Raw genomic sequence first — 21,608 nt, forward strand, 5'->3', positions numbered from 1 at the left:
TATCCAAATGCCTCCCTCAACAGCCTTTTGTCTGTGCCATCCCAGCAGGAAGCCCAGCACTTCACCTGAGAGCTGACAGACAGAGAGACAAAACTGACACCACTTCAGGGCTGATATGGGGTGTGGGTTTTTTTCCCCCCCTTTAAAATCTATTGATGAAAAGGAAGAAAATGTTCTGTTGCTGGACTCGGAATCTCTCAGAGAGCTGTTCCCCCAAGGAACAGGGCAGTACTGCAGACAGGTGAGGAGGTAATTTATTAAACTCATGGCTAGCTGGCCTCCCATCACAAAAGCAGCCTCTCCAGCTCCTGTCCCTGACAGCTGCCAGGAGTAGGAGCGTTCCAGGACTTTCCACTGCTCCAGAGAGAGAAACACAAGAATCACAAAGCTCAAATCCTTCTCTGTACCCCTGGCAAAAAATGCAGGTATATTATCTCCACACTTCACATCCAGCTGCACAAATCAGGCCCTGCACAGATATGTATTATAGAAACGTATCTGTGGGGGGGTCTACTAATTTTAGAGCCAGAAGTGAAATATTTCTTGCTAAAGGTCCTTCCCATACTCTTCCCACTGACTTAACATCCGAACCCATCCATCTTGACATCTGGCAGGACAAATGTGCCATTTGGCATCCTTTGGGGTGAAAACTGTTACAGGAATGCAAGATGCAAGCCTGCTTCTTGAGTGGTGTAAATGATTGTGTCCCTGACTTACGCTTGGAAAAACATGGCCTCTTCTCTGGAAGAAAGTGCCCCCCTCTCTGTTCCTGACTGACAGATGCATCAGAAAAGTGCAGTCACATTTTTAGTTGCAAGAGTAGCACAGCCACAGGGTCCTGTGTGAAGCAAGATGGTTTTACTGCTGGAAACCACGTTTCTCTTCCCTTCTCTCTCTTTTGTCTATTGTCATCTATTTAACAGTTCTTCTGCTTTATTTAGATACCTAGAGGGTCCTATGCTACTTATCTCCATCCTCCTCCTATTAACTTGACAGAGGCTTTTGCCAGCCATGGGGAGAAGGTAATTCCTTGCCACCCTAGTTGTGCAACATCTATCAACTTCATACTGGGAAACCCCCAGGCACAGTAATTGCTGCGCAGGAGAGCAGCACACTGTGCTACTGTAGTGGAAATGTGAGATCCTTGTGCTCAGGAAGGGCATACCTTTCTCTCCTGGTTCCTTGGGAGCTGCTTAGAATCTGTTCAATTGGGGTTTGTTTCACAGGCCTTAGATCTCCAAGAAGGACACTCCTGTTGCACATTCTCTGCCAGGGCCAAGAGGATCAGCCAGTCTGTTTCTAATAATGCTGCGGGAAGGACATTATTCATCGCCTCCCATGAGCTGCACTTCCTAAAGATGGGTGTCACTGTAGTGAAAAGCATGGCATGGAGAAGTCAGGGAGGACATACACTGAGTGTGTGTGTTCCTAGCTCTGCAGCTTGCATCTCAAGCCTTGTGTCCCCATTTTTAGTTACCAAATGAGAATGATCAGGCTTACAACAAGAACCGTCTAAGCTGTGCTGTTAACAGGATGATATAAAATTCAGGTGGTGTCCAGCCCTTGTGCTAATCTCCACTAGCCTGCCCTCAGAGCTCTCTTCTCTGTAGTGGGCATTTTGCACTCACTGAGACACTACCCATTCATCTAGAACGAGTTACACTGCAGAGTCACAGCAACAAAGGCTGGAAGAGACATCTTGAAAGGTCATCTCATGCAGCTCCAAGCTTCAGTGGTATCTAAACCACTCCTGTGTCTCTAAGGAGATGGCAGCTGGGGCTTGTCCACCTTTCAGCGCGTAAGGTTTTCCTCCCTCTCCCTAAGCAATTCACACCGCTGCGTCATACTCCAATGACTGTCACCCAGGGCATCCCCTTTGCCCCACCTCACCTTTCAGCTTGGTCAATGTTTGAGTTCATATTTACCCCTTGATACTGTAACCATAAGCAAACACAAGCCCAGTTAACTGGAATAATTAACATCCTAAAGACTAAATGCACAAAACAATCAAGAGCAGAGGACACTGAGAGCTCCACAGAAAAATAAGGATTGTGGAAAATTACTCTTCTGGTTGTTTAACTATGTGTGCTATTCTGTGAAACCATATAGTAAAGCACTCTGAGAATCCAAGAGCAAATAACAAGCCCTTGGTTTCATAAACTTTATGCAATTTACCCTAAAGAACTTGCAAATTACCTTACTGTGTTTCCCTTAGTTGCTACTGAAATGCAGTCATTGCTGAGAGGAATATGAGAAGCCATGCTACAGCACCCCACACTTTTCCAGACAGAAGGTTTCTGAAATAAAGAGAAAGGAGACAGAGCAGTAAAAGGCAGCTAATCACATGAGAATTTAACCACAATGGTGCCAACAGTCTGCTTTTGTCCAGAGTTACATGGATACCTTTTTGTTTTCTAGATACTGGTGGCTCCACCACAATCTCCTCAGAACCCAGATGGCTGAAGCCACAATGCTCTGGCAGCCAAGATGGGCTATTTGTTTTGCCATTGCCAAAGTATTTCACTGTTGTTCAGGAGGTCAGTCTATTAAAAACAGTTGGATATGTCAAGTGCCCCACAAACACATTAAAATAAGTACATTGTTTCATGGATGGAAGTGCAGGTCCTCCCTAAAATACAATTTGATTTGAGAATTAGCTTTATTTCACTCGTAACTCACGTCTACAAAACGCACATTGTCTCTTTCTCTTTCAAGATAAATAGGTGGCATTTTACTTGTGGAATTTCACATGGTTTGCTATCTAATCTATCCAGGAAAAAAAAAAAAAAACTCCCATCTTGTCATGTGGTTAGTCTTTGGGTTCTCTGTTATCCTGTAAAACAATTTATTGCCTAGGGATTGCAGCCGAATTGCAAGACTGTTTTTCTGGAAGGCCAGTTCCTTCAGTCGTTTACTGTTCCCTGTGGAGCGCTGTATTCAGCCGGCCTCTCGCTTCTCTTCGTATCAGCACTGGACAAGGTCTGGCCTTACAACCTCACTTAAACCAGAAGACTGCAGTTCCATTTATGCATAAATAAATAGTGCATGCTTCACTAAAAAGGCCATTTGCTGCACACACCCCAGGCGCAAGTTTATCTACTACAAAGTCTGAAGTGCACCACCGGTCTGGAAAGCCAACAAAAATGGGATCTTAAGGCTGCCTGATCTTGTGCTGGCGACTCTTGGTTAGATATGCTCGGTCAGATACCTGTTCTACCTCCACGCTCTGCTAACTGCACCTGAAATCCCCAAATCAAGACAGGCTTGGTGGTCACCAACATCGCCAGGGTTTTCCTGCAGGCCAAATCGAGTCACACTCATGCCTGCGAACCCTTGGTCACCAGTTTTATTAACCTGGTTTGACTCAGAGCAGAGTCCAGGTGATCAAACTTTGTCTCAACAAAGTGAAATCTGTGCATCAGCAAGTGGAATTGATGCATGGAGATGAGCAGAACTGGCAAACTACAGACCATCCTTACACCATCCCTCCCTACATGCACCTAAACATGACTTTACATAACATACCTGTCAACACCGTCAGCTATGTCACCGGAGGAGCACACTCTCAGTACCCCAGCCACCCCTTTCTCCAAAAGTAGCTGTACACATGGCTGTTTTGTCATATTTTGTGCTCATAAAGAAGGAAAAGAATTGAGAACACGAGGCACGCAGCTAATGCACTGTCCTGTCCTCTGGTAGATTTGTTTAGAGAGAGAAGGTTTATATGAGGGGGTCTCGGATCACAGCTCTGCTATCCCACCGTGTGCTGATGACTCCCTAGGTTGGGGGGACAGAACCCTGCCACTACCACCTCCACATGCTCTCCCACCTTAGGACAACATGGTGGATCAGTCTTGGACTCCTAGATCCTAACCCCAAGTGTCTGCATGTGTGTGCCCCCACAGACATTGAGACAGCCACTTTTTCTCAGCTGAGTCAGCCGCTATGACTGGTGAGGGCAGGATAAAGCTCACCATTTTTTGATACGCTTAGCAAGAGGTGTCCACTTTATCTCTTGTGGCAGAAGGTGAGCAGGAACATCAACACCATCAGCACGGGCTTGCCAGTATAAATATTAACAAACTGTCATGCATGATGCAGATCATTCCTGGGTACAGAATATCCATGTACAAACAAGGATAATCCACCCTTTACTAAGAAACCATTGCCACAAATGGCTGTAGGAGAAGCTGGCAAAAAGGATGGTGGGAGCCAGAGAGAGCAGGTGATGCTCCCGCAGCTCCATGGGACAGGCAGCGTCGCTCGGCTGCAAAGACAGACCTTTGTCAGGAAGGAGCCTGGGAGTGGAGGGGCCTCCCAAGGCAGCACTTCTGCTGGAAACCAGTATAAAGGTACTGAGTGCAGGTCCATCATCTCTGCCTGTACACCCGAAGCTCTGCAGTGATAAAGACACCCTCCCCACGAGTACCAGCAGCAGAGCAGTTCCACTAGCAGCCTAGCACGGCTTAAGGGGCTTTTCATAAACCTGCAGCATCTCTGCTGAGGTGATTGCTGAGCTGCAGGTCAGACGGCAAAGTGCAAGGGGAGAGGGACCATCCCAAATTTTGTCTGCACAAGTTCTCAGCTCTCAGAACAGGAAACCACTTGCTAACACCACAGTTAGCAGGATCTTCACAGCCATGACTGCAGTGTCCCAGGCAGAACATTTCAGCGGTGAAAGCTTCCCAGGAGTCATTTCCTCAAGATCAACACACAGCTCCAAGAGCCACTGGTGCAGGGTTTTCTTTTGAAGCCTTTGTATCACACAGGAATTCCTCTCTGCTGCAATAAGTTATATTCCCAGTTACATTAACATCAGATTTTCTCCCCTAGTTCTGCTCTCTGATGGCGATGTTCATCTGTGAGAACAGGGGATAAAGGAAAGCTTGGGACCAGAGTCCCTCGCAGATCTCAGGGGCAGCACAAAGGACTGCTGGATCTTCCAGTTGCCCAAATGACACGTTAAACAGCCAGACAGAAAACTTCCCACCTCAACTGTGCTGACGGCAGTTTTTAAAAAACAAAGAAGGTGTGTAGGACAGTGTGCAATTTCCTTGGGACATTTTAGGAAACCATCTCCTCAACCCACTCACAGCCCTGTCAATTTAACAGTGCAATTGTAGTGATGTTGAAACTGTCATGGCCTACACACAAAAGTAAAGAACTGAGACCCAACACTCCTGGGTGTTAACGGGCAGCTTGAAAATAGCTGGAAGATAACCCTCCCCTAAAAACAAGTTTTCAGAATGCTTCTGCTCCTATCTCAAGGCTGCTGGGTTCATACATGGTGGTACTCCCCTTCTTGACTAAGGTCACACAGCTCTATCCTGCCGCAAGGACAGCGGATGAGACACAGGAATCCTTTATTGCAGGACAAAGAAACACAGCCCACAGAGGAGAAAGAATTGGCGATACCCAACCTACAATTTTGACGCAGCGCTGCCTGAAATAGAAGCCTTTTTGCTCATGCCAAAAGTCAAACTTCACCGCTACAAAGTTGATGTAAGTGTGTGGGTGTGAAAATTTCAGCATAGTCTATACAGAGAAAAGCTGGGTTTTCTATTTTCTTCATCCGGTTTCAACTGATCTTTCTATTGCTAATATCCAGGTAACACCCTGTGTAACTCATCCAATAGCTTCACACTACAGTGGAAAAACAAACAAAACAAACACCATGGAAGAGGAACAGACAACATCTACCCAGGTCAATCAAAACTGAAGTGCATAAACACACACAGAGATCTTTTAACAAAAAGCCAAAACAAACAGAAAGTTCAGAGATCAGGTGTGTGTCTCTCTCCCGGTCATTCTGACCACACATAGACCACATCTTAGAGGTATCCAGAAACTCTTAACTCCTCCATTTTGCAAAAGACAGAGCTCTGAGTACAAATGTCAGATGCTTGGATGAGGCTAGGCAGTCAGTCATTCCACCTCCCGGCAAATCTGTTTCCCCAGGCAGTCCTGTTTTATCCATCCAGTCACATTTTCAGCAAGTCCCTCTTCCCTCCATAGGTCACAGTCACCTTCATTAGCTTCTGGGCTATAATATTTCTCCTCCAAAAGGAAACAGCTGGATTTTTAAATGGTCCTTGCTGGCATGAAAGGACACACTGCACACAAATGGAGTGGCAGCTAAAGGGAATTGAGGGTGACAGGAGGGATTAGAAAGATCCTGTGCTGGGGAATCACTACTGTGAGCCCAAACAGCTTACAATAAAATGAGAAATTAAGGCATGAATCTGATGCTGTTATTCATCTGGAGTCAGGACTTGCTTCACGTATGAACCACTGGCATCCCCAAAATAAGATACTCTCTTTTCTGAGCTCTGCTTTCCCCCCAGATTTGCCAGTCAGTCTCTAGACACTGGTCAGTGACACCCACACATGCCTCCCACCAGACCAGCTCTCGATTACCTCAGACACGACCGCTGCAGGAACACGGGTACCAGCGAAAGCCTTGCCAGGGAGACAGAACACAACGCCCTGCGCTGAACCAGTGCCATCACACAGCGGGTTTCTACCTGGACTCCACAGACTAGCAATGGTTGCTAGAAACAGCTACTGCCAGCAGTTTTCTCTGCAAAGTTCTCCTCTGCTACCAGAATTCGGGGTATCTGGAAACTGGAAGCAGCTGACGACCAGTCCTCTGATGCTGGAAGGCACTAAAAATTCAAACTATCACCTTTCAGAAGAGTTACTGAACCAATGCAGCCACCTTGAATCACTACAAACTAAACACTTTCACCATTTCCTTTCCCACCCTTCCATTTCTTTAAAACCAGCATCTTGAGTTAATTTCTACTTCCATCAATTAACAGTAGCAGAATTCCAACTACTGAGTCATAGGCAGAGCTTGCGAAACAATTTCTTACACCACCCGGGCTACTATTCTTTGTTTCCTTTCCAATAAAAAGCTGTAACAGTGTTGACAAGGAAGACAAATTAAAGAGGCAATGATCCACAAAATCCTCTCCTTTGTAAGGATCACAGTTATATCTTTAAGAGAGAGTTATAAAACAACACAATAAAAAGTTACAAGGACATTAGAATAATGTCACGTAAGTCACAAATACCTATTTCAGCTCCTATCTGATGCTACAGCAGGCAAACAACATTCAAACTCAAGTCCTGGCCTCTGGAAAGGTGGTTTCATCAGAGGAATGTGTCTTCTCTTTCCCCCCAGTGAAGTATAACCACAGACTCTGAAAACAAGCATTTCCTCCAGTAACTCCTAGCTGATCCCACAGATACTCATCCTGCAGGTGAAACAAACTCTTGGGGGTTGAGGGACTGAGGGAAGTTTTAAATGAGATTTTTTAGAAAAATTCTGGTCCTGATTGGGAGGAATTGCTCAGAAAATACGTGTTTTCCCATTCATAGTCATTAGCTAAGTTTAGCCAGTCTCAGGAATGCTGGATAACCGGCGGATCACAACACGCAGGATTTGTGAGAGACTGGCTGAGGAGAAAAGGGCTGTGCAAATCCTTCTTAATTCTCTCTGAAACAAAACAGTGCTTGAAGTCTTCAGCCGGAGCTATGCAGGACCCCTCTGCTGTTTGCATAAAACAACAGCACCATCCAGTGGGTAAATGGTGCTCGCTTTTCCTCTCCTACCACCTCGCATTTACCTACAATTATCTACAGAATATGCAGTATAAAAACTTTCTTCCAATTGTGAGCACTTTAGAGCTGTATGTACATTAGCCTTGGGTAAGAACGTGTGAGCCATTTCAGGAGAGTGGTAAAAAAACAGCTCCAAAAACAACCACATTTTCTACTGCCAGGCAGCTCTGCCAGCAGCAAATTACCCAAGTGTTACCTTCCCTTGCACCAGGGCTGCCATCTCTTAACCACTGCAGAGGAGGGAAAATGGACCCCAGTGGAGGTAAGGGCTTATCATACCTCACCTGTGGGTTGAGCCACTGGGAACAACTTTGCAGCCAGACGCACCACAGTGAGGCCACATGTGACCACAGGAGAAGGCACACAGCCTCCCCCGCCGCACACGGCCCAGTTCACACTGCCAATTTTGGAGATGTGTTGGGACTGCTTGGGATTCCCCAGGACAATGGTGGTTGGCTCTTTCATCTCTTTCTATAGCAGCATTCCTAATAATTTGGCTTAACACTGGAAAATTGCTGCAATCCCAACTGTAGGTTTGACACTACCCTCTCATGGAAAACAAGATCAATCATCCCCTTTCTTTGAGACAAATGCAGATGAAACAAACTATGTAATACCTCCTCTTTGATAGTTTATTGTTCCCAAAGCAATTTAGCAGTTAACAAATGCAAGCAGCACACAGCATTCCCATGACTCACTACACATACGTATCTCAACAACTGCATTCCTGACCTACTTTGGGAATTAAGAAAGCATTTCAGACAAGAGATTTTCCCCTTTGGAAAAAGGAGTGTCCCACAGCTATTCTGGAGCTGTTGGCTGGGATCCAGCGATTGGATCTGTTTGATGCACAATACATCTATTCAAAGTTTTAAAAAAAAATAATCACAAGGACTTCCATGTTTTACTGTTCCCATCCAAGTAGAAAGCCAGGTTCAAAACGCTGGTACTAGCACTCCATCCCCACCTCCTGAGCTTATCTTTATGAATTCCTACCATCTAGTGCTGCTTCCGTAACTCAGTCTGAACACTCAGTACTCACAGATCAGAATCTCTGCTGCTTCACTTGACGTTTAGAGAGGACTCACAAGAAAGATCACATTCCTGGAACATGTCAAAATCCCTATAAAAACTCACCTTTGTGAGAAAAGCTTTAGTCATATTATGGAGAAAGAAGACTAGAACAAAGTACCATGCACTTGCCACAAACAGAAGGTAGCAGACACCACTGCACATTTCCCACCACCTCTGAGATCAGACAACTTCCAGAGAAACACAGGTAGAAAAGGCTACAATATCAAGGGGTCTATAGAGATATGTCTCTTTGGCACTTTTTATAAAGTCCTTATATCAAAATGTGATTCACCAACAAAAGTGTGGGTGGTAATAAAGGTGAAGCTGCCTTCTTAAAGCAGGAGATGCTTAAGCCACACATTCACTGCTTGATTACTACACAAATTCCCTATAGTCACCAGTTACTGCAAGTTTCAGGACTAGTTATTGCACTTCTAACAGGAAATTATATTCTTTAAAATGGATTGTTATCTACAACATGATTTTTAAACTTTGTCCCACCATTCTTAGGGGAATAAACCCAGTCTATTATAAATTCAGAGACTGGGTATTTAATTCCCTGTCAAATGCGTGTAGCCTGGATACAGTGATTAAGAGACACGAGGGACTGGGGTGGGGGAGCAGGAAGGAGTGGGGTTTTTTTAAGTCTTATGATAACTCCAAAGCTGGTCTGGAAACTCCTACTTGTTCTCCTCTGGTGGATATTAATGAGGACTTTTGCCTTTGATTCACTATGAGGAATGCCCTGAGGAATTTACTGAAAATATTTGACATAGTTTACAAAAAATCCTGTAGCTCCCCTGAACAGCGCTGAAGGCAACATAAGATGGAAAATAACCTTGTAGGTGTTTATGGTGGGTATGGGGCCACACTCTTTCCTATCTATAACTATTACCATTTCCTTCAAAGGAAAGGGCAGTGGAAACCCACCTCTTCACAATCAGATACACTTGACAAGTTCACTGGCACAATTCCTCACGCTATTGGCACAGCCATCCACTTTGTCTACACTGCTCATGCACTGGGCTGAGCCCAATTTACGTAACTTACCCCAGCTCTAGAGTGTAAAGCAGATGCTATCACATCATGAAGTGCAAGGTGTACCAATTCCAGGGGCAATCTATGCAAAAAAGCTTATTTAAATGATCTGTAAAAGGTCTCCAGAAATCCCTAGCAAAGCTGCCTACAGAGCCGGGGATGGGGGGAGAGGAATTCTGTTCACTTTCTCCTCCTCCTGCCTTCACCTGCCCCACCTACTAAATCCTTAATTAAATAATTCCAGAATTTTTTTAAACCTGGATTTCATTTGGTGCTCAAAGACTGCCTGAGCTTGAATCAGAAATAAGAACCACACCCAAGAACACTGAGGATGCAGAATAAAACACTCTCATTCTCTGATCTACCCAAGATTACATCAAGACAACACAACCTACTCCTTATCTGCAGGATAGAGTCACATTAGATTACACAAAAGCATGCTTAGTGGGATGTCAGGAACACAAATAAGAGCAACTGAAAAAACGTTGCTACAAAATATCTGGCGAAGATCTAGGATGAACTGTTCTTGCCAAGCATGCCAATGAGGGCAGCAGCACACCCTTCACATTGCTTTGGGCACTTTTAGAGGGACAGAAGATTCATTTCCCAAGGTGCCAGCACAGGCAGATCCCAAGATCATCACCGAACATGGACTTACTTATGCTTAAACCATGGTCACCTCGACTTATCTCACTGCATTTCCACTCCAAACCCACTGAAACTAACGTCCTGACAACTTCAGTGGACTTTGGGTCAGGCTAAACACCCGGTGAAAACTGTCAGAGCACACGCGGGCTCATCCGGATGCCTCAGACAGCCGGTGCCCGGCGTGCTGCCTGTCGGCTGGTGCAGGGGTGGCAGGTAAGGTCTAACCCCCCCCGCTCCCGCACAGGGCAGCCCACCTCACAGGCACCGAGCGGCCAGGGGCGCTCCCGCACAGACACACACCGCCCCCCGATAAGTCAGGCCTCAGCCCCTCGGCCGGGCCCGCTCCGGCCGCGCCCCGCCGACAGCCGCCCTCAGGCCCGGCTGCGACCGCCGCCATCTTACGGGAGGGGTGAGGAGCGGCTCCGCCCCGCGCACGCGCGCTCGGCCCCGCCACAGGCAGGCGCTAGGATCCGTCACTCGCAGTGCGCGAGGCCCGCGCATGCGCACCGGGACGCGGGCCCGGGCTGCCCCGCCTCTGCCGTAGCGGGTTACGGCGGCCGGTTACAGACAAACCAATCCCATTCCGCGTTGCCGTACGGGTGCCGAGTGGGGACATGTGTGTCCAATGGCGAGAGGCCCGGCGCTGGTTGCTATAGCAGCGGGCCCCCTCGCTGGGCCCTGCCCAGGCTCCACCAGGGCCGCGGCCCTCGCAGCCATGGGGACCTGTCGCGCCGGGACTGGGGTCCCCTAGTGCCCCGGCCACCTTCCTGAAGTATCTGTGACAGCCGTGGGCAGGAGCTGTCCCGGGGCGGCCAGACATCACCGAGGCCGGGGCTCACAGCAGACCAGGCCTCCATGTTATGTAGGGCCGTGACAGGCCCCTCAGCGCCAACTCCGGATCTTCCCGCCCGTGTTTGTGGCCCCAGAGCTTGTCAAAGGGGAGAAATGTCTCCCCAAGGGCCCTCACGGTGTTTCACCTGCCCCACGACCTGCGGTGTGTTCATACAGCCACTTCATACCCTACAGCCCTGCATGAGGCTGAGGAAAAGCAGCCGGTGTTATTTAAAGGACAATAGCCAGAAGCGGAGATCCTGCCATAGCAACTGGTGAAATTTCCTGTATAAATATTGATGAGCCCAGAAGGAAAAGGAAATTAGAAGCTGGCCGGCCAAGTTGGGATGTACTCCATCGCTGCAGGTCCCGGCGGCAGCCCGTGGCTTTGAAGGCGGTCTCCGAATGCCACCTCCCCACTGCCGAGCACAGGCGCACAGAGACGTGTCCAGTGGGCTCCTCTTTATTACAGCCTGGAAGCTGCACACAGAGAAAACGTTCCATTTAAAACCCACGGGTTTTACATCTAGACATCCCTTTGTCTCATGTCTCGGGCAGAGGCTTTTTTACTTCGCTTCATTTCTTTCTTAAATTTGGGCCTAGTAAATGACAGATCTTTACGACTGTTCTGTCATCAACAGCATCTTAACATTTTGGTGACACTGCTCAGAGTTGACATGGGCAGGACAGGTTTAATGCCAGATGCTCTGCCTTACTCAGCTTTATCTTTGCTGGCATACTGTAAAGCTGAGGAGTTTGAGGAATATTTTTTTTCCCACAAATGTTCCTATTCAGAGAAGGAAGGCCCAAATGTAAAAGAAGAAATATAAAAATATTTTGGAAATAAACTGTAAAGTGTACAAGACAAAGACTAAAAATCAACTAAACTTTAACTCTCCTTTGCTTGCTTTCAAGAAGAGCTTTGGAAAAGATCCTGCTTTCAGTTTTGAACTACAGAGAAGTCCCATATACAAATTTTCTACATTTCTCTCTTTTCACAGCTTGACAAAGGAAATTGTGACCTAGGGACACAGCAAGCTAGCATGATGTTTCACATCATGAGACTCCTTTTCCCACTTAATTCCTTCATGTTGAATAAGAAGAGGTAATTTTCAGACATTGAATTTAGATTAAGTCATGACTGGTAGTAAAACCAGCTTGATCTCATAATAAACATGCCTTCACCCAAGCGAAAACAATTAGAAGATAAAATGACTCTTAAAAGTCAAATAGAAATAGTAGGGTGTTATAGAATATACTGTAGTGGAAAACAGTGACCAGATAATGAGATATTTGTTTTCCCAGACTCAAAAGGATTGTACAAAATAAAGCAAACCTAATCTTTTAAGAGATCATTCCCTAAAACTGGGTCAGAAAATGTTGCCTCCCTTTGTCACCAGTTATTAAAACTGCGAAAATCCTCCCTGATAAGAAAGCATTTAACAGGATTTCATAGGAGAGATAAGTACACCAGAAGACATTCAGTTAAAATTAGGAATGCTCATTGATTATCCAAACCACTAAGGGTTGGTCAAGACTGTTCAAAATACTTGATAAATTCACAGAGATTTCCTAAGTATATAGTTTCCCACATAATTTTTATATTAGGAGAACAGGAACTGAGTTGGACACAGTCATCCTTGTAAAAAAGCCAGCCACCTTTCTGTACTACTTTTACCCATGTCAAGAGTCGAAGAGATGTTTGTGTGTCCAGGTTGAAGTTAGCTGCTGTTTTCTCAGGCGTGAAGATGAGCTCAACGAGGTCAGCGGGAACCGACTTGGATTTGTTTCAAAAAGCCAGCGTGAAGGAGGATGAAGTGTTCCTTCCAAGGAGATGAGAACAGCAACTCACCTCTAATTGGAGCACTAATGCCTTGCCTTTGGCTATTCGTTTTCCAGCTGTAGGATTGGAAGCTTCTCTGCCAAGAGAGGTTGTACAGTCTCCATCTTTGGAGGTTTTCAAGACCCAACAGGATAAAGCCCTGAGTAACCCGGCTTGGTCTCATAGCTGATACTGCTTTGAGCAGGAGGTTGGCCTACAGAACTCCTTATGTCCCTTCCAACCTGAGTTATTCTATGATTTTATTATTTTCATCCATTTTACATCTATCATCTTTGGCTTTCTTCAGATATCAAACTGTTAAAGACTAGGCTTGAAAGCTCATTTTTATAAAGCATGGCCAGAAAAATGTTGCGAGTTTAACTGCTTTGTATGACTGAGACATACGACCCAGCCAGAAAGAGGTAAAAATCTCTGTACAAGGTGAAAAAAACGTGATAGCTCTTCAAGGAAAAACAGTAAAAAGGGTGAGAAATTACCAGTCTTTTGAAATGCATATCACAGGCCTATATGTGTTTGCAAAACAAACTGGAACTGCAAAATAACTACTGAAACATGTTTATAGCACTACAGCCTCCAGTGTCCTGCATAATAAGGGCCAAGATGACTTTTGGGCAGAGTCTCCACTGGCTGCAAGGTTATATATCATACAGTCTAAGCTGCTCCTTCATGTCTCCTTCGGACATCTCTCCAAATGTGTCACTTTTTTCCTTCATGAGCCTGAAGATGGCAGCCAGCTGCTCTCTCTGAACCCTGTCAAGAAGAAAAGGAGAAGTAGGAATAGCCAGTCCCCAGAAGACACTTTGAGCAAGAACACCATGGTCAAACGAAACATGAAGCCAAATGCAGGTCATTTTACAAGACTTACTAGGAAATCTGCCTATGTGAGATAAGAAAGAGATAGCCTCTGGTTCTCCTTCCTCCACCTTCCCATCCATCCAATCATCCTGCACGTCTCTGCAGTTCTTTAAATATGGAGATAAAACAGACTGCTTTAACACTAGCTTTGGAGTTCCTTAGGGCCTATCTATGCTCAGAGTTTCAAGATAACTCGACATGCGGAATTTCGTAAGACCAACATGTCCCAGTTTAGCAGAGTCCATAATGAAACCGGATTAAGCTTCATCAGCCCAGTGTCCTTTCATTCTGTAATGACAGTATGTAGATACAGAGTAATTCAGGAATAGCGATTAAATTTTAAATGCACACCCTACCTTAAAACTAGAGACCAGGCTACCTTCCAGTGTGGACGTGACTTTAATCAGCTACTGGAAGATAAGATCACAGACAGAAATCTGCTTTGATTTGAGGGTTTGTTTGCCAACGATGTCAGATGGTGAGATGGACTCGTGTAGCCAGTCCAGCAGCAAGGTGATCCCTGTGCGGGCAGAGACTGACCAGTGGACCACCTAGCTCAGATTTCCATCCCTAGAAAGTCCCATAGTAGGTGATCAACACCTTTCTGCACATAACAGATGATATCCTGATTTTTCCCTGACCTGAAGCAGTTAACCATTGTTGTATGTCCTGCAGCACAAAGATTTGTATCTGTCACAAGGCTTTATTTGAGGAACCTTTATAGGAGGGCTTATATTCATCATACATCTACTGATCATCACTCAGGGCTAGAGAAGGGTGGGCAGCACAGGAGTGTCATTTGTTCACAAGTAGCTCATGAACTGCTGCAACTGTCTACAAAATCCTCTTTTAGGGCAAAACGAATGTGCACGTTGGCTCCAGTCAGGGCTGGCTGTGGGCTGGTGCATTCTCATTGCCAGACTCCTACCTGACTGGGATCAGATTGCAGTATTGCCTAGCACACCCCATGCCTGACTCCTGTGTGAGATTAAAAGAACTAATGAGGTTGTGGAGATGCAGTTTCCATTACTTCAAGGCTCATTTTGCCCCTATGTGACCGTGGAGCCAGAATTCAGCGACCGCTCAGCAGCTCAGAGCACAGAGCTGCCGCAATCCCAGCTCCTCCTGGTTGTTTAGCATCCTTAGACCTCCCGTGCGCTAGAAAGACAGACTCTGGCCTTTGCTTCCACATAGTCACCCTGTCAAGAGTCCTCTGTCCCCATTACAGCCAGCTTTCTGCACAGGGTTTTAATACACTGGATTAATTACACTGTAATTAATCCATTTAAATGCACGCCATTAGTTAAGGTAGGGTAGTCTTCCTGCAAGTCCTGTGTGGACAAGCTATTAGCTGTCCCAGTAACAAGAGGGGTAGAAATACCTCTTGACATGCAAAACCAGGACACAATCTTTGCTTGAAAGAAGAGAGGATGCCAGAAGCAACCTCACCAAGGACAAGATCAATGGAAGGAGACAGACAGGAATGAGCAGAGGAGCCTTTGCATGCTGAGCTCCTCCCGAGTCAGGCTCTGCATTTTCCTGTCTCCTGGACTAAGCCCCAGCAGAAGCAGGAGCAGCAGGCTGTCCTCCCAGCACCACTGCAACAGGCAGGGCAGGAAAAAAGCAGATCCTGGCAAAAGAAAGCTCATTTGCCAATTCTTTTCTATTGCAATTAAAATGCAATTGTCCCAAGGCCAAACAGAACCCAATAATGATGTGGGATCTTTTGGTTATGAAAGCTCTGGCCACAGGCTGTCAAGCGCCTGGATCTGTCTGTCTCTTCTGTAATTTTTTGTGCTCAGATGAATAGCATCCAACTGCCCTTTCCAGAGGAGAGGAAGGAAAGCACAGTCGTTAGTGATCAATATTTTATTTTAGATCACCACTGAGCACCAGAGGGCATATTTCCAGTCTGGTGTGGAGAAATTCAATACACAGCTTTGCCTCACATGTCAGAAATGCATGCCAGCTGGGAGTGCTCCACACAGGTCTGCATCCCTCGCTCGTTATTTCACAGACATTAACACTGCTGAAACCTCCCCAAAGGCCTGTTTCCTTGTCTCCAAACCTCCAAAATCAAGATCACAGACAATATTCACTCTATTTTTTTTAGTGCAACATCAATGCATTTTAGCTCTCCCCTCAACTTTAAATATGACTGTGCATTTGAAAAACAGAAATAAAAAAGAGCTGTTACTGCAGTTACTTCTTTGCACTACATGATCTACAACAAAGGGAGAGCAAAACAAAGATAAAGAGAGAAAAGAGTCTGGGAAGGAAGAGTAAGGCATCAAAAATACGAAACTGATTTCAAAAAGGAGCTTCTCCTATCAAAGGCGACCTTGCAAAACAACTTTGTAGTGCTCCAAGTTGAGTTGTTTTTGATGATTTCAGATCAAACCTACCCCATTCACAAGTAAAATCATTCTCTCAACCCATAAGTGCTGTCCTCAAAACTATTTGGATTCAGCAGGTCAAACAGGATTTTACTTATTGCTGACAAAATAGATTAATTAAGGGTTTTCAAAGCAGCCTAATTCTTCTTGATAGGCAATTGAATTTGCATACTTAACTCCCTTAGGCTCTTTTTAGACATTGCAGTCCAAGACTTTTACAGTTAACTGGAGGTTTGAGGCAGTGAGCCATAGGTATGTTAAAGGAGATCTCGGTTTCAGGGACTGCTACGCACCCGTGTTCACAGCGGCTGAAATCCTGGGCAGAGCTCTGCCTTGGGAATGTTGCTAATTGCTCTGCAGCCAAACAAGACCAGGATCCTGCTGCGACACTGTGTTGCTTCAGCAGAAATAAGGGAAAATCCCTGACTTTTGCCACTGGTCTGACTATCGTTAAGGAAGCCAGTGGAATCATTTATGGAGTAAAAGGCATAGGAGGGCAGAATGTACCTCTAACCTAAAATCCAGATTTTCAACACAAATCTCTTGAGAAAGAAGTTACAAGCTGCTGGAGGCAGGGAGGACAAGCACAAACCAAATAAACTATTCAAAGGTTTATTGGACCAAACAAAGGCAATTTTTACAGATTCAAGCCACTAGAATTACAGTCCTTTGATTAAGAGCCACCATCAGATACAAAACAAACAAACAAAACAGACAAAAGTAAAAAATACCCAGACAGCCATTTGAGTTGAAGAAATAGTTTGACTCGCTGCCACTAGCAAAAATCTGGACTCAACTATAGACTTTGCTCGATGTACATATTGCCATGTAACTTAAACACAATGTATATAAGGCATTCTTTGCATAGTTGGGTGCTTGGGACACAGTCAGCCAGCCAGCACCGAGGGGAGACAGCGGCTGTACCAGCGGGTGTTGAAGCAGAGGGTCCAGATGTGCCTAAATTCATATGCAAACCACTGAACACACTTGCAGTTGTCGGCTGGGAAGGGGCAGCCCAGCCTCTTCTAAAGCTGAAGCCTCCTGCTGTTCCTTAAATGAGCCCTTTTATTAAGAGTTTGCCGACCCCAGGCGCTGGAAAGGACAACTGTGTACAAGGTTTCAAGTATTGTCTGCATAGGAATTAAAAGGAGGGGGGAAAAAAGCAGCCTGTTGTGTTTCTGATATGTTTGCAGCGTTAGCCAAGAGGCAGTTGTCGGCAGTGAAAGCAAAACTTTGAAGGACACATCGCCACCCAGCCTGGTGCTTCTACAACATCGCTAGAGGACTCGGACCCTCTTCTCACTCTCACAAACCAGCTGGGTTTGATTTGAAACCTGCTATGTCTCAAGCAGGTACACACACCCAACTCTGGCTCCAGTGGACAAGCCACAGGGCTACCAAGAGAAGAGGGCACTGGAACAGCAAGCAGGCAGAGGAATGGGGAGGGTGTCTCTTCCAGGACCCCCATTAATCTCATCCTGAGCCAGAGGGAATCTCTGATGCCATAGCTACCTCCTTGGGTCTCTCCTCTTGGGAACTGGATTAGGGGGAAGTGAGAATTCAGATATCAACAGCAGCTGAAGTGTGGTCTCCTAAACCTCCACCACAAGCAGAACAGCTAAACTATCAATCTTTGTCACCTCTTGAGTCTTCTGTCTACCTACAGAATCAGCTCTCTGCTAAAATAACTACAGAAGCAAGATTTGAGTCAGTCCAGCTACCATCTGCCATTCCTCACTTGGACCCCACTTTGTCCCTCCACCCCTCAGAATAAAGCAGCGTTGTACAACATTTGAAATCACAGGCAGTTCCCAGCCCCCAGCAGGAAAGAGGAGTTTGGCCCCAAGAAGAAACAACTTGATAGTCCAGGCTGGTCTGGGAGAAGAGCTATGGTTCACCCACCCCAGTAAAGGAACAACACAGATTTCATGGCAGGCCTAATACATGGTAATGAACACAACTAGTAGACTTGCTGCATATTTAGTGTCCAATTTGGGTTCTGTTTGAGGGAGAGGGAGGAAGGTTCATCCCAGCCCCCCAAACACAACTCAAGTCACTGCTTGGGCCGAGCCCCAGTCCATGGAGCCACACAACAGGATCTCCTCAAACTTCACACCACAGGAGTTTTTGAAGAACTCAACTTCAGACCAAAAGGGGATCCCAAGTTTTGAGGGTTTATGGATTTCTCTTATGGGTGTGTTTGGTTGGTTTTGGTATTTCTCTCAAGCCTTTAAAGATGCCAAGGGATGCCTTTAGGAGGAGGCTAGGGACAACTTCATATAGTCTTCAGTTCTGCAAAGAGAAACAGGGAGAGAAATCATTTCAGTCATTTCACCCCTCAGGTGGTTCATTATTATTCACATAAACGAGCAGGGGGAAAACTCAGTGTGCGTGTTGTGGGGAAGGCAAGGCAACTTCCCACCTCAGGGCAGAACAAGCTGCTGTTTGCAAACCTCACACTTCTAAGAAGGAGGCACATTGCTTCATCACCTGCAGCAGGATAGTTGAAATCAGCAATCAGAAGTGTAAATCTCTCGTCTGGCACCAATCTAAGTTACAACCCCAGGAGAAGCCCAGCTAATTGGAGGCCTTTGTTAGCTCCAGGGGTTACTGCCTCACTGTCCTGTGCAGAGCCTCCCTGGGCTGCTGGCACCCTGGTCCAACCCGGATCCCTCTTCCCACCTGCAGCCAGGTGAGCTGGGAACAAGTACCAGTTTCACAGGGCAGTGTGCCTGAACAGGTTGACCTTTCTCAATCTTCCTACAGATGTTTCTGTTCAAGGGAAGGAGAAAAAAAACCCAAGACTTTCTGCAGGTCACAGGGCTTCCTTTTGATGGGAAGCTCTCCCAGTGTCCTGAGGAAAGAGGGTGAGATGATTAGGTGTTTTATGGGTAGGGACATCCAGGCATTCCCTGAGGTCTTGCAGCATGTTGTTAGCAGAGCCAGGGCTGAACTGTGTGGTCCCTTGTTCTCAGCTTGACCCCTTCAGACACTCTGCCCTTACTGCCCCAGCACCTCCCATGGCTCACCATCCACCGTGGGAAACACCTGGCAGAGGGCTGGGCAGCTGCCGAGGCACAGAGACCTGCACTAAGCTAGAGGGAAGTCATAACACATGTTATATGGGCACTTACAAACACACGCAGATGCACCTCAGCCTAATTCCTCCTGAATTCACCAGGGTTCACTGTCCGTAACACCTGAACCCCATTTGAAAGTCCCCTGCTCCTGCCAGCCACAGCATGAAGGCAAGTTACAGCCTCATCTCTTCCCCACTCTTCTGCCAAAGGTCGCCTTCTCCAGCGGCTTCACAAGTGCAGCTGGTGACCCAGATCCCGGATGGGAGATGCAGCGTGAAGCATCACGTGGGACCCGGGTTACTCAAGCAATGCTGTGGAGGCTCAGTGGCCAACCCATTAGGACAAAGAAAAGAAATTCTCCGGAGTGGATAATCGCTCTGTGGGATTCACAGTGCTGAGAATCGGATCATCCTGCTCAAGTCACGCAAGCATAATCAGATTTCACGCGTGAGGGCATAAGCTTGTTGCCACAGGGGCCCAGAAGAAGAGGCCCCCTCCAGCATGCCACAGTTGGAGCAACAAGGGATGGAGTATGTCAGGGAGGGTGGATGAGGCTCAGGTGCAGCCTGCAGCCCCTCACAGGGTTACTCACCTCCAGGACAGGGCGAGGCCAATAGCTGGGGTGCAAAGATCTTAAATTAAGCATGAACTTAATGGAGGATGTCTGTCAGAGCCATAAATTCCCCATCTGCACAACGGGGATACCTGGAGCAAGCTGTGAGGGGGATTAGACTAAAGAGCATGAGGCAGTCTAACTCTGGGGACTTCAGGACCATATAACCATATAAAGGCTGAGAAGCTCTGGCATTGCTGCCATGGAGCCGGAAAGACTTAATTAGATGGGGGTGGAGGCTGACAGCTTTGAGCCACTGCTTATCCTTGGCTCCTCCCTCCTCTCCATTCACCTTGGATGACGAAATCAACCTGATCAGCACGCTGTCCCCCAGCAGCACATCAATCAAAACAGGTTAGGGTCTTCTTTTGCTGGAAGCCTGTGTCCTTTCTTCAGATATAGGTTATCCAAATATCTCTGCTCTCGCCCAAGTTGCGGGCCAAGTCAGTGAATGGTATGATTTGTCAGCTGGACATGGTTCTGTGCAAGGAACACCTGGAGAACAAGGAGCTCAGACAAGAGCAAGTCCTGGATTATGAGGGAGGCTCAGGTACTCAAAAGACTATTCTTCTCCTGAAGCATGGAAACTGGGTGTCCTTCTGGTGGCCTCAGAAGCATTCCCCTCACTCCAACTCAGCCATGGCATTGGCACAAGGCTTCTTGCCTTTGAGAGCAGACAGGATCCCAGCACTGACAAACGGGGTGGGCTGGTGGCAGTCCCATGAGCGTTTATCCCTCATGTGTGCAAAATCTGCAGCAGGTCAGGAAATCCTGTAGCCCATCCAAAGGAGTCCTGACCCACTCTAAGGAAATCTCAGAGCATCTTGCTGTAACCACCTCTGATAATTGCTTGTGCCTTTTTCAGGAATACTTTCATTCAGAAAGCTGATTTTCAGAAATGCAGAGCATTCCCAGCTCCTTTTCCTGGAAGAGGGAGAAGGTGCTTGCCTTGTTGGGACCAACAGTCCTCTGGTCTGAAATCCTGGCAAGAAGGGCAGATAGCAATCTGGCTCCAGACTCTCCTCACTCCAGACAGGCTAGGATCCCCTTGAGGATCAAAAGCAGTGAAGGAGGGCCCTGGGCAGATCTGGCAATGAGTGGTCGAGCACTCCCCAGGCAGTTCCCTCCCATCTCACTGCTGGGGATGGTCCCATCAGCACTGCTTCCCATTTCTTTACCGTGGGGACAGCTATCATCTCATTTTTGGTAGTGACCATAACGTAGTCTTGTCCAGGACTGGGGTATCGCAGGAAGAATATGAAGAATGACATACTAAATCTTAGCTTTCTCAGTGGTCTCAAAAGTGTGGGCCAGTTGCTTCAGCCAATAGGTAAAACACAGAACAGAGAGAGACAGTCAGTGCTTAGAAAAGAGAAGGGCAGCAGAGTGAGAGGTACCAAAGGGAACTTCTATCAACACAAATCTGAAATTCCTCCAGTGGGACAGAAAAGTTGAAAGGTGCACTCGACCTCAGGAAATACCTACTGCTCCTCAGGAACACCAGGAAAGCAGTGGAGGCTGCTGAAGCCTGCGCGACCAGGGAGCACAAGTCCCACTGCCTTTAGGACAGGGGCCGGTGAGGAGTCGGTGGGGTCGGGGACTGT

General features: G+C 46.6%; 2 protein-coding genes across 9 annotated transcripts in view; both read right to left on the minus strand.

Annotated features, from left to right (window-relative positions):
* Window positions 1-10,891, minus strand: part of ST6GALNAC1 (ST6 N-acetylgalactosaminide alpha-2,6-sialyltransferase 1) — a 29,899-nt gene extending 19,008 nt beyond the window's left edge. Inside the window, exons 1-3 of one of the 6 annotated variants that reach the window (XM_074847468.1) lie at window positions 10,641-10,750; window positions 2,197-2,297; window positions 1,166-1,368 (exon numbers count right to left, since the gene is read on the minus strand). The gene's annotated coding sequence lies outside the window, so the exon portion shown is untranslated. Of the gene's footprint in view, window positions 1-1,165; window positions 1,369-2,196; window positions 2,298-2,403; window positions 2,558-10,640; window positions 10,751-10,788 lie in introns of those variants that run through there. The other 5 variants (XM_074847469.1, XM_074847472.1, XM_074847470.1 and 2 more) reach the window with 5 other exon arrangements.
* A 1,906-nt stretch (window positions 10,892-12,797) lies between these two features.
* MXRA7 (matrix remodeling associated 7) overlaps window positions 12,798-21,608 on the minus strand; it is a 29,563-nt gene continuing 20,752 nt past the window's right edge. For 2 of the 3 annotated variants that reach the window (XM_074846950.1, XM_074846949.1), the window contains one exon: window positions 16,908-18,603. Coding sequence is in view for 2 of the 3 variants with exons in the window: in XM_074846949.1 (XP_074703050.1) it covers window positions 18,564-18,603 (40 nt within the window). In the remaining variant the exon portion in view is untranslated. Of the gene's footprint in view, window positions 13,811-16,907; window positions 18,604-21,608 lie in introns of those variants that run through there. The other variant, XM_074846948.1, reaches the window with a different exon arrangement.

The sequence above is a fragment of the Strix aluco genome, chromosome 21 (genome assembly GCF_031877795.1).
Source record: "Strix aluco isolate bStrAlu1 chromosome 21, bStrAlu1.hap1, whole genome shotgun sequence".
Classification (NCBI taxonomy): Eukaryota; Metazoa; Chordata; class Aves; order Strigiformes; family Strigidae; genus Strix; species Strix aluco.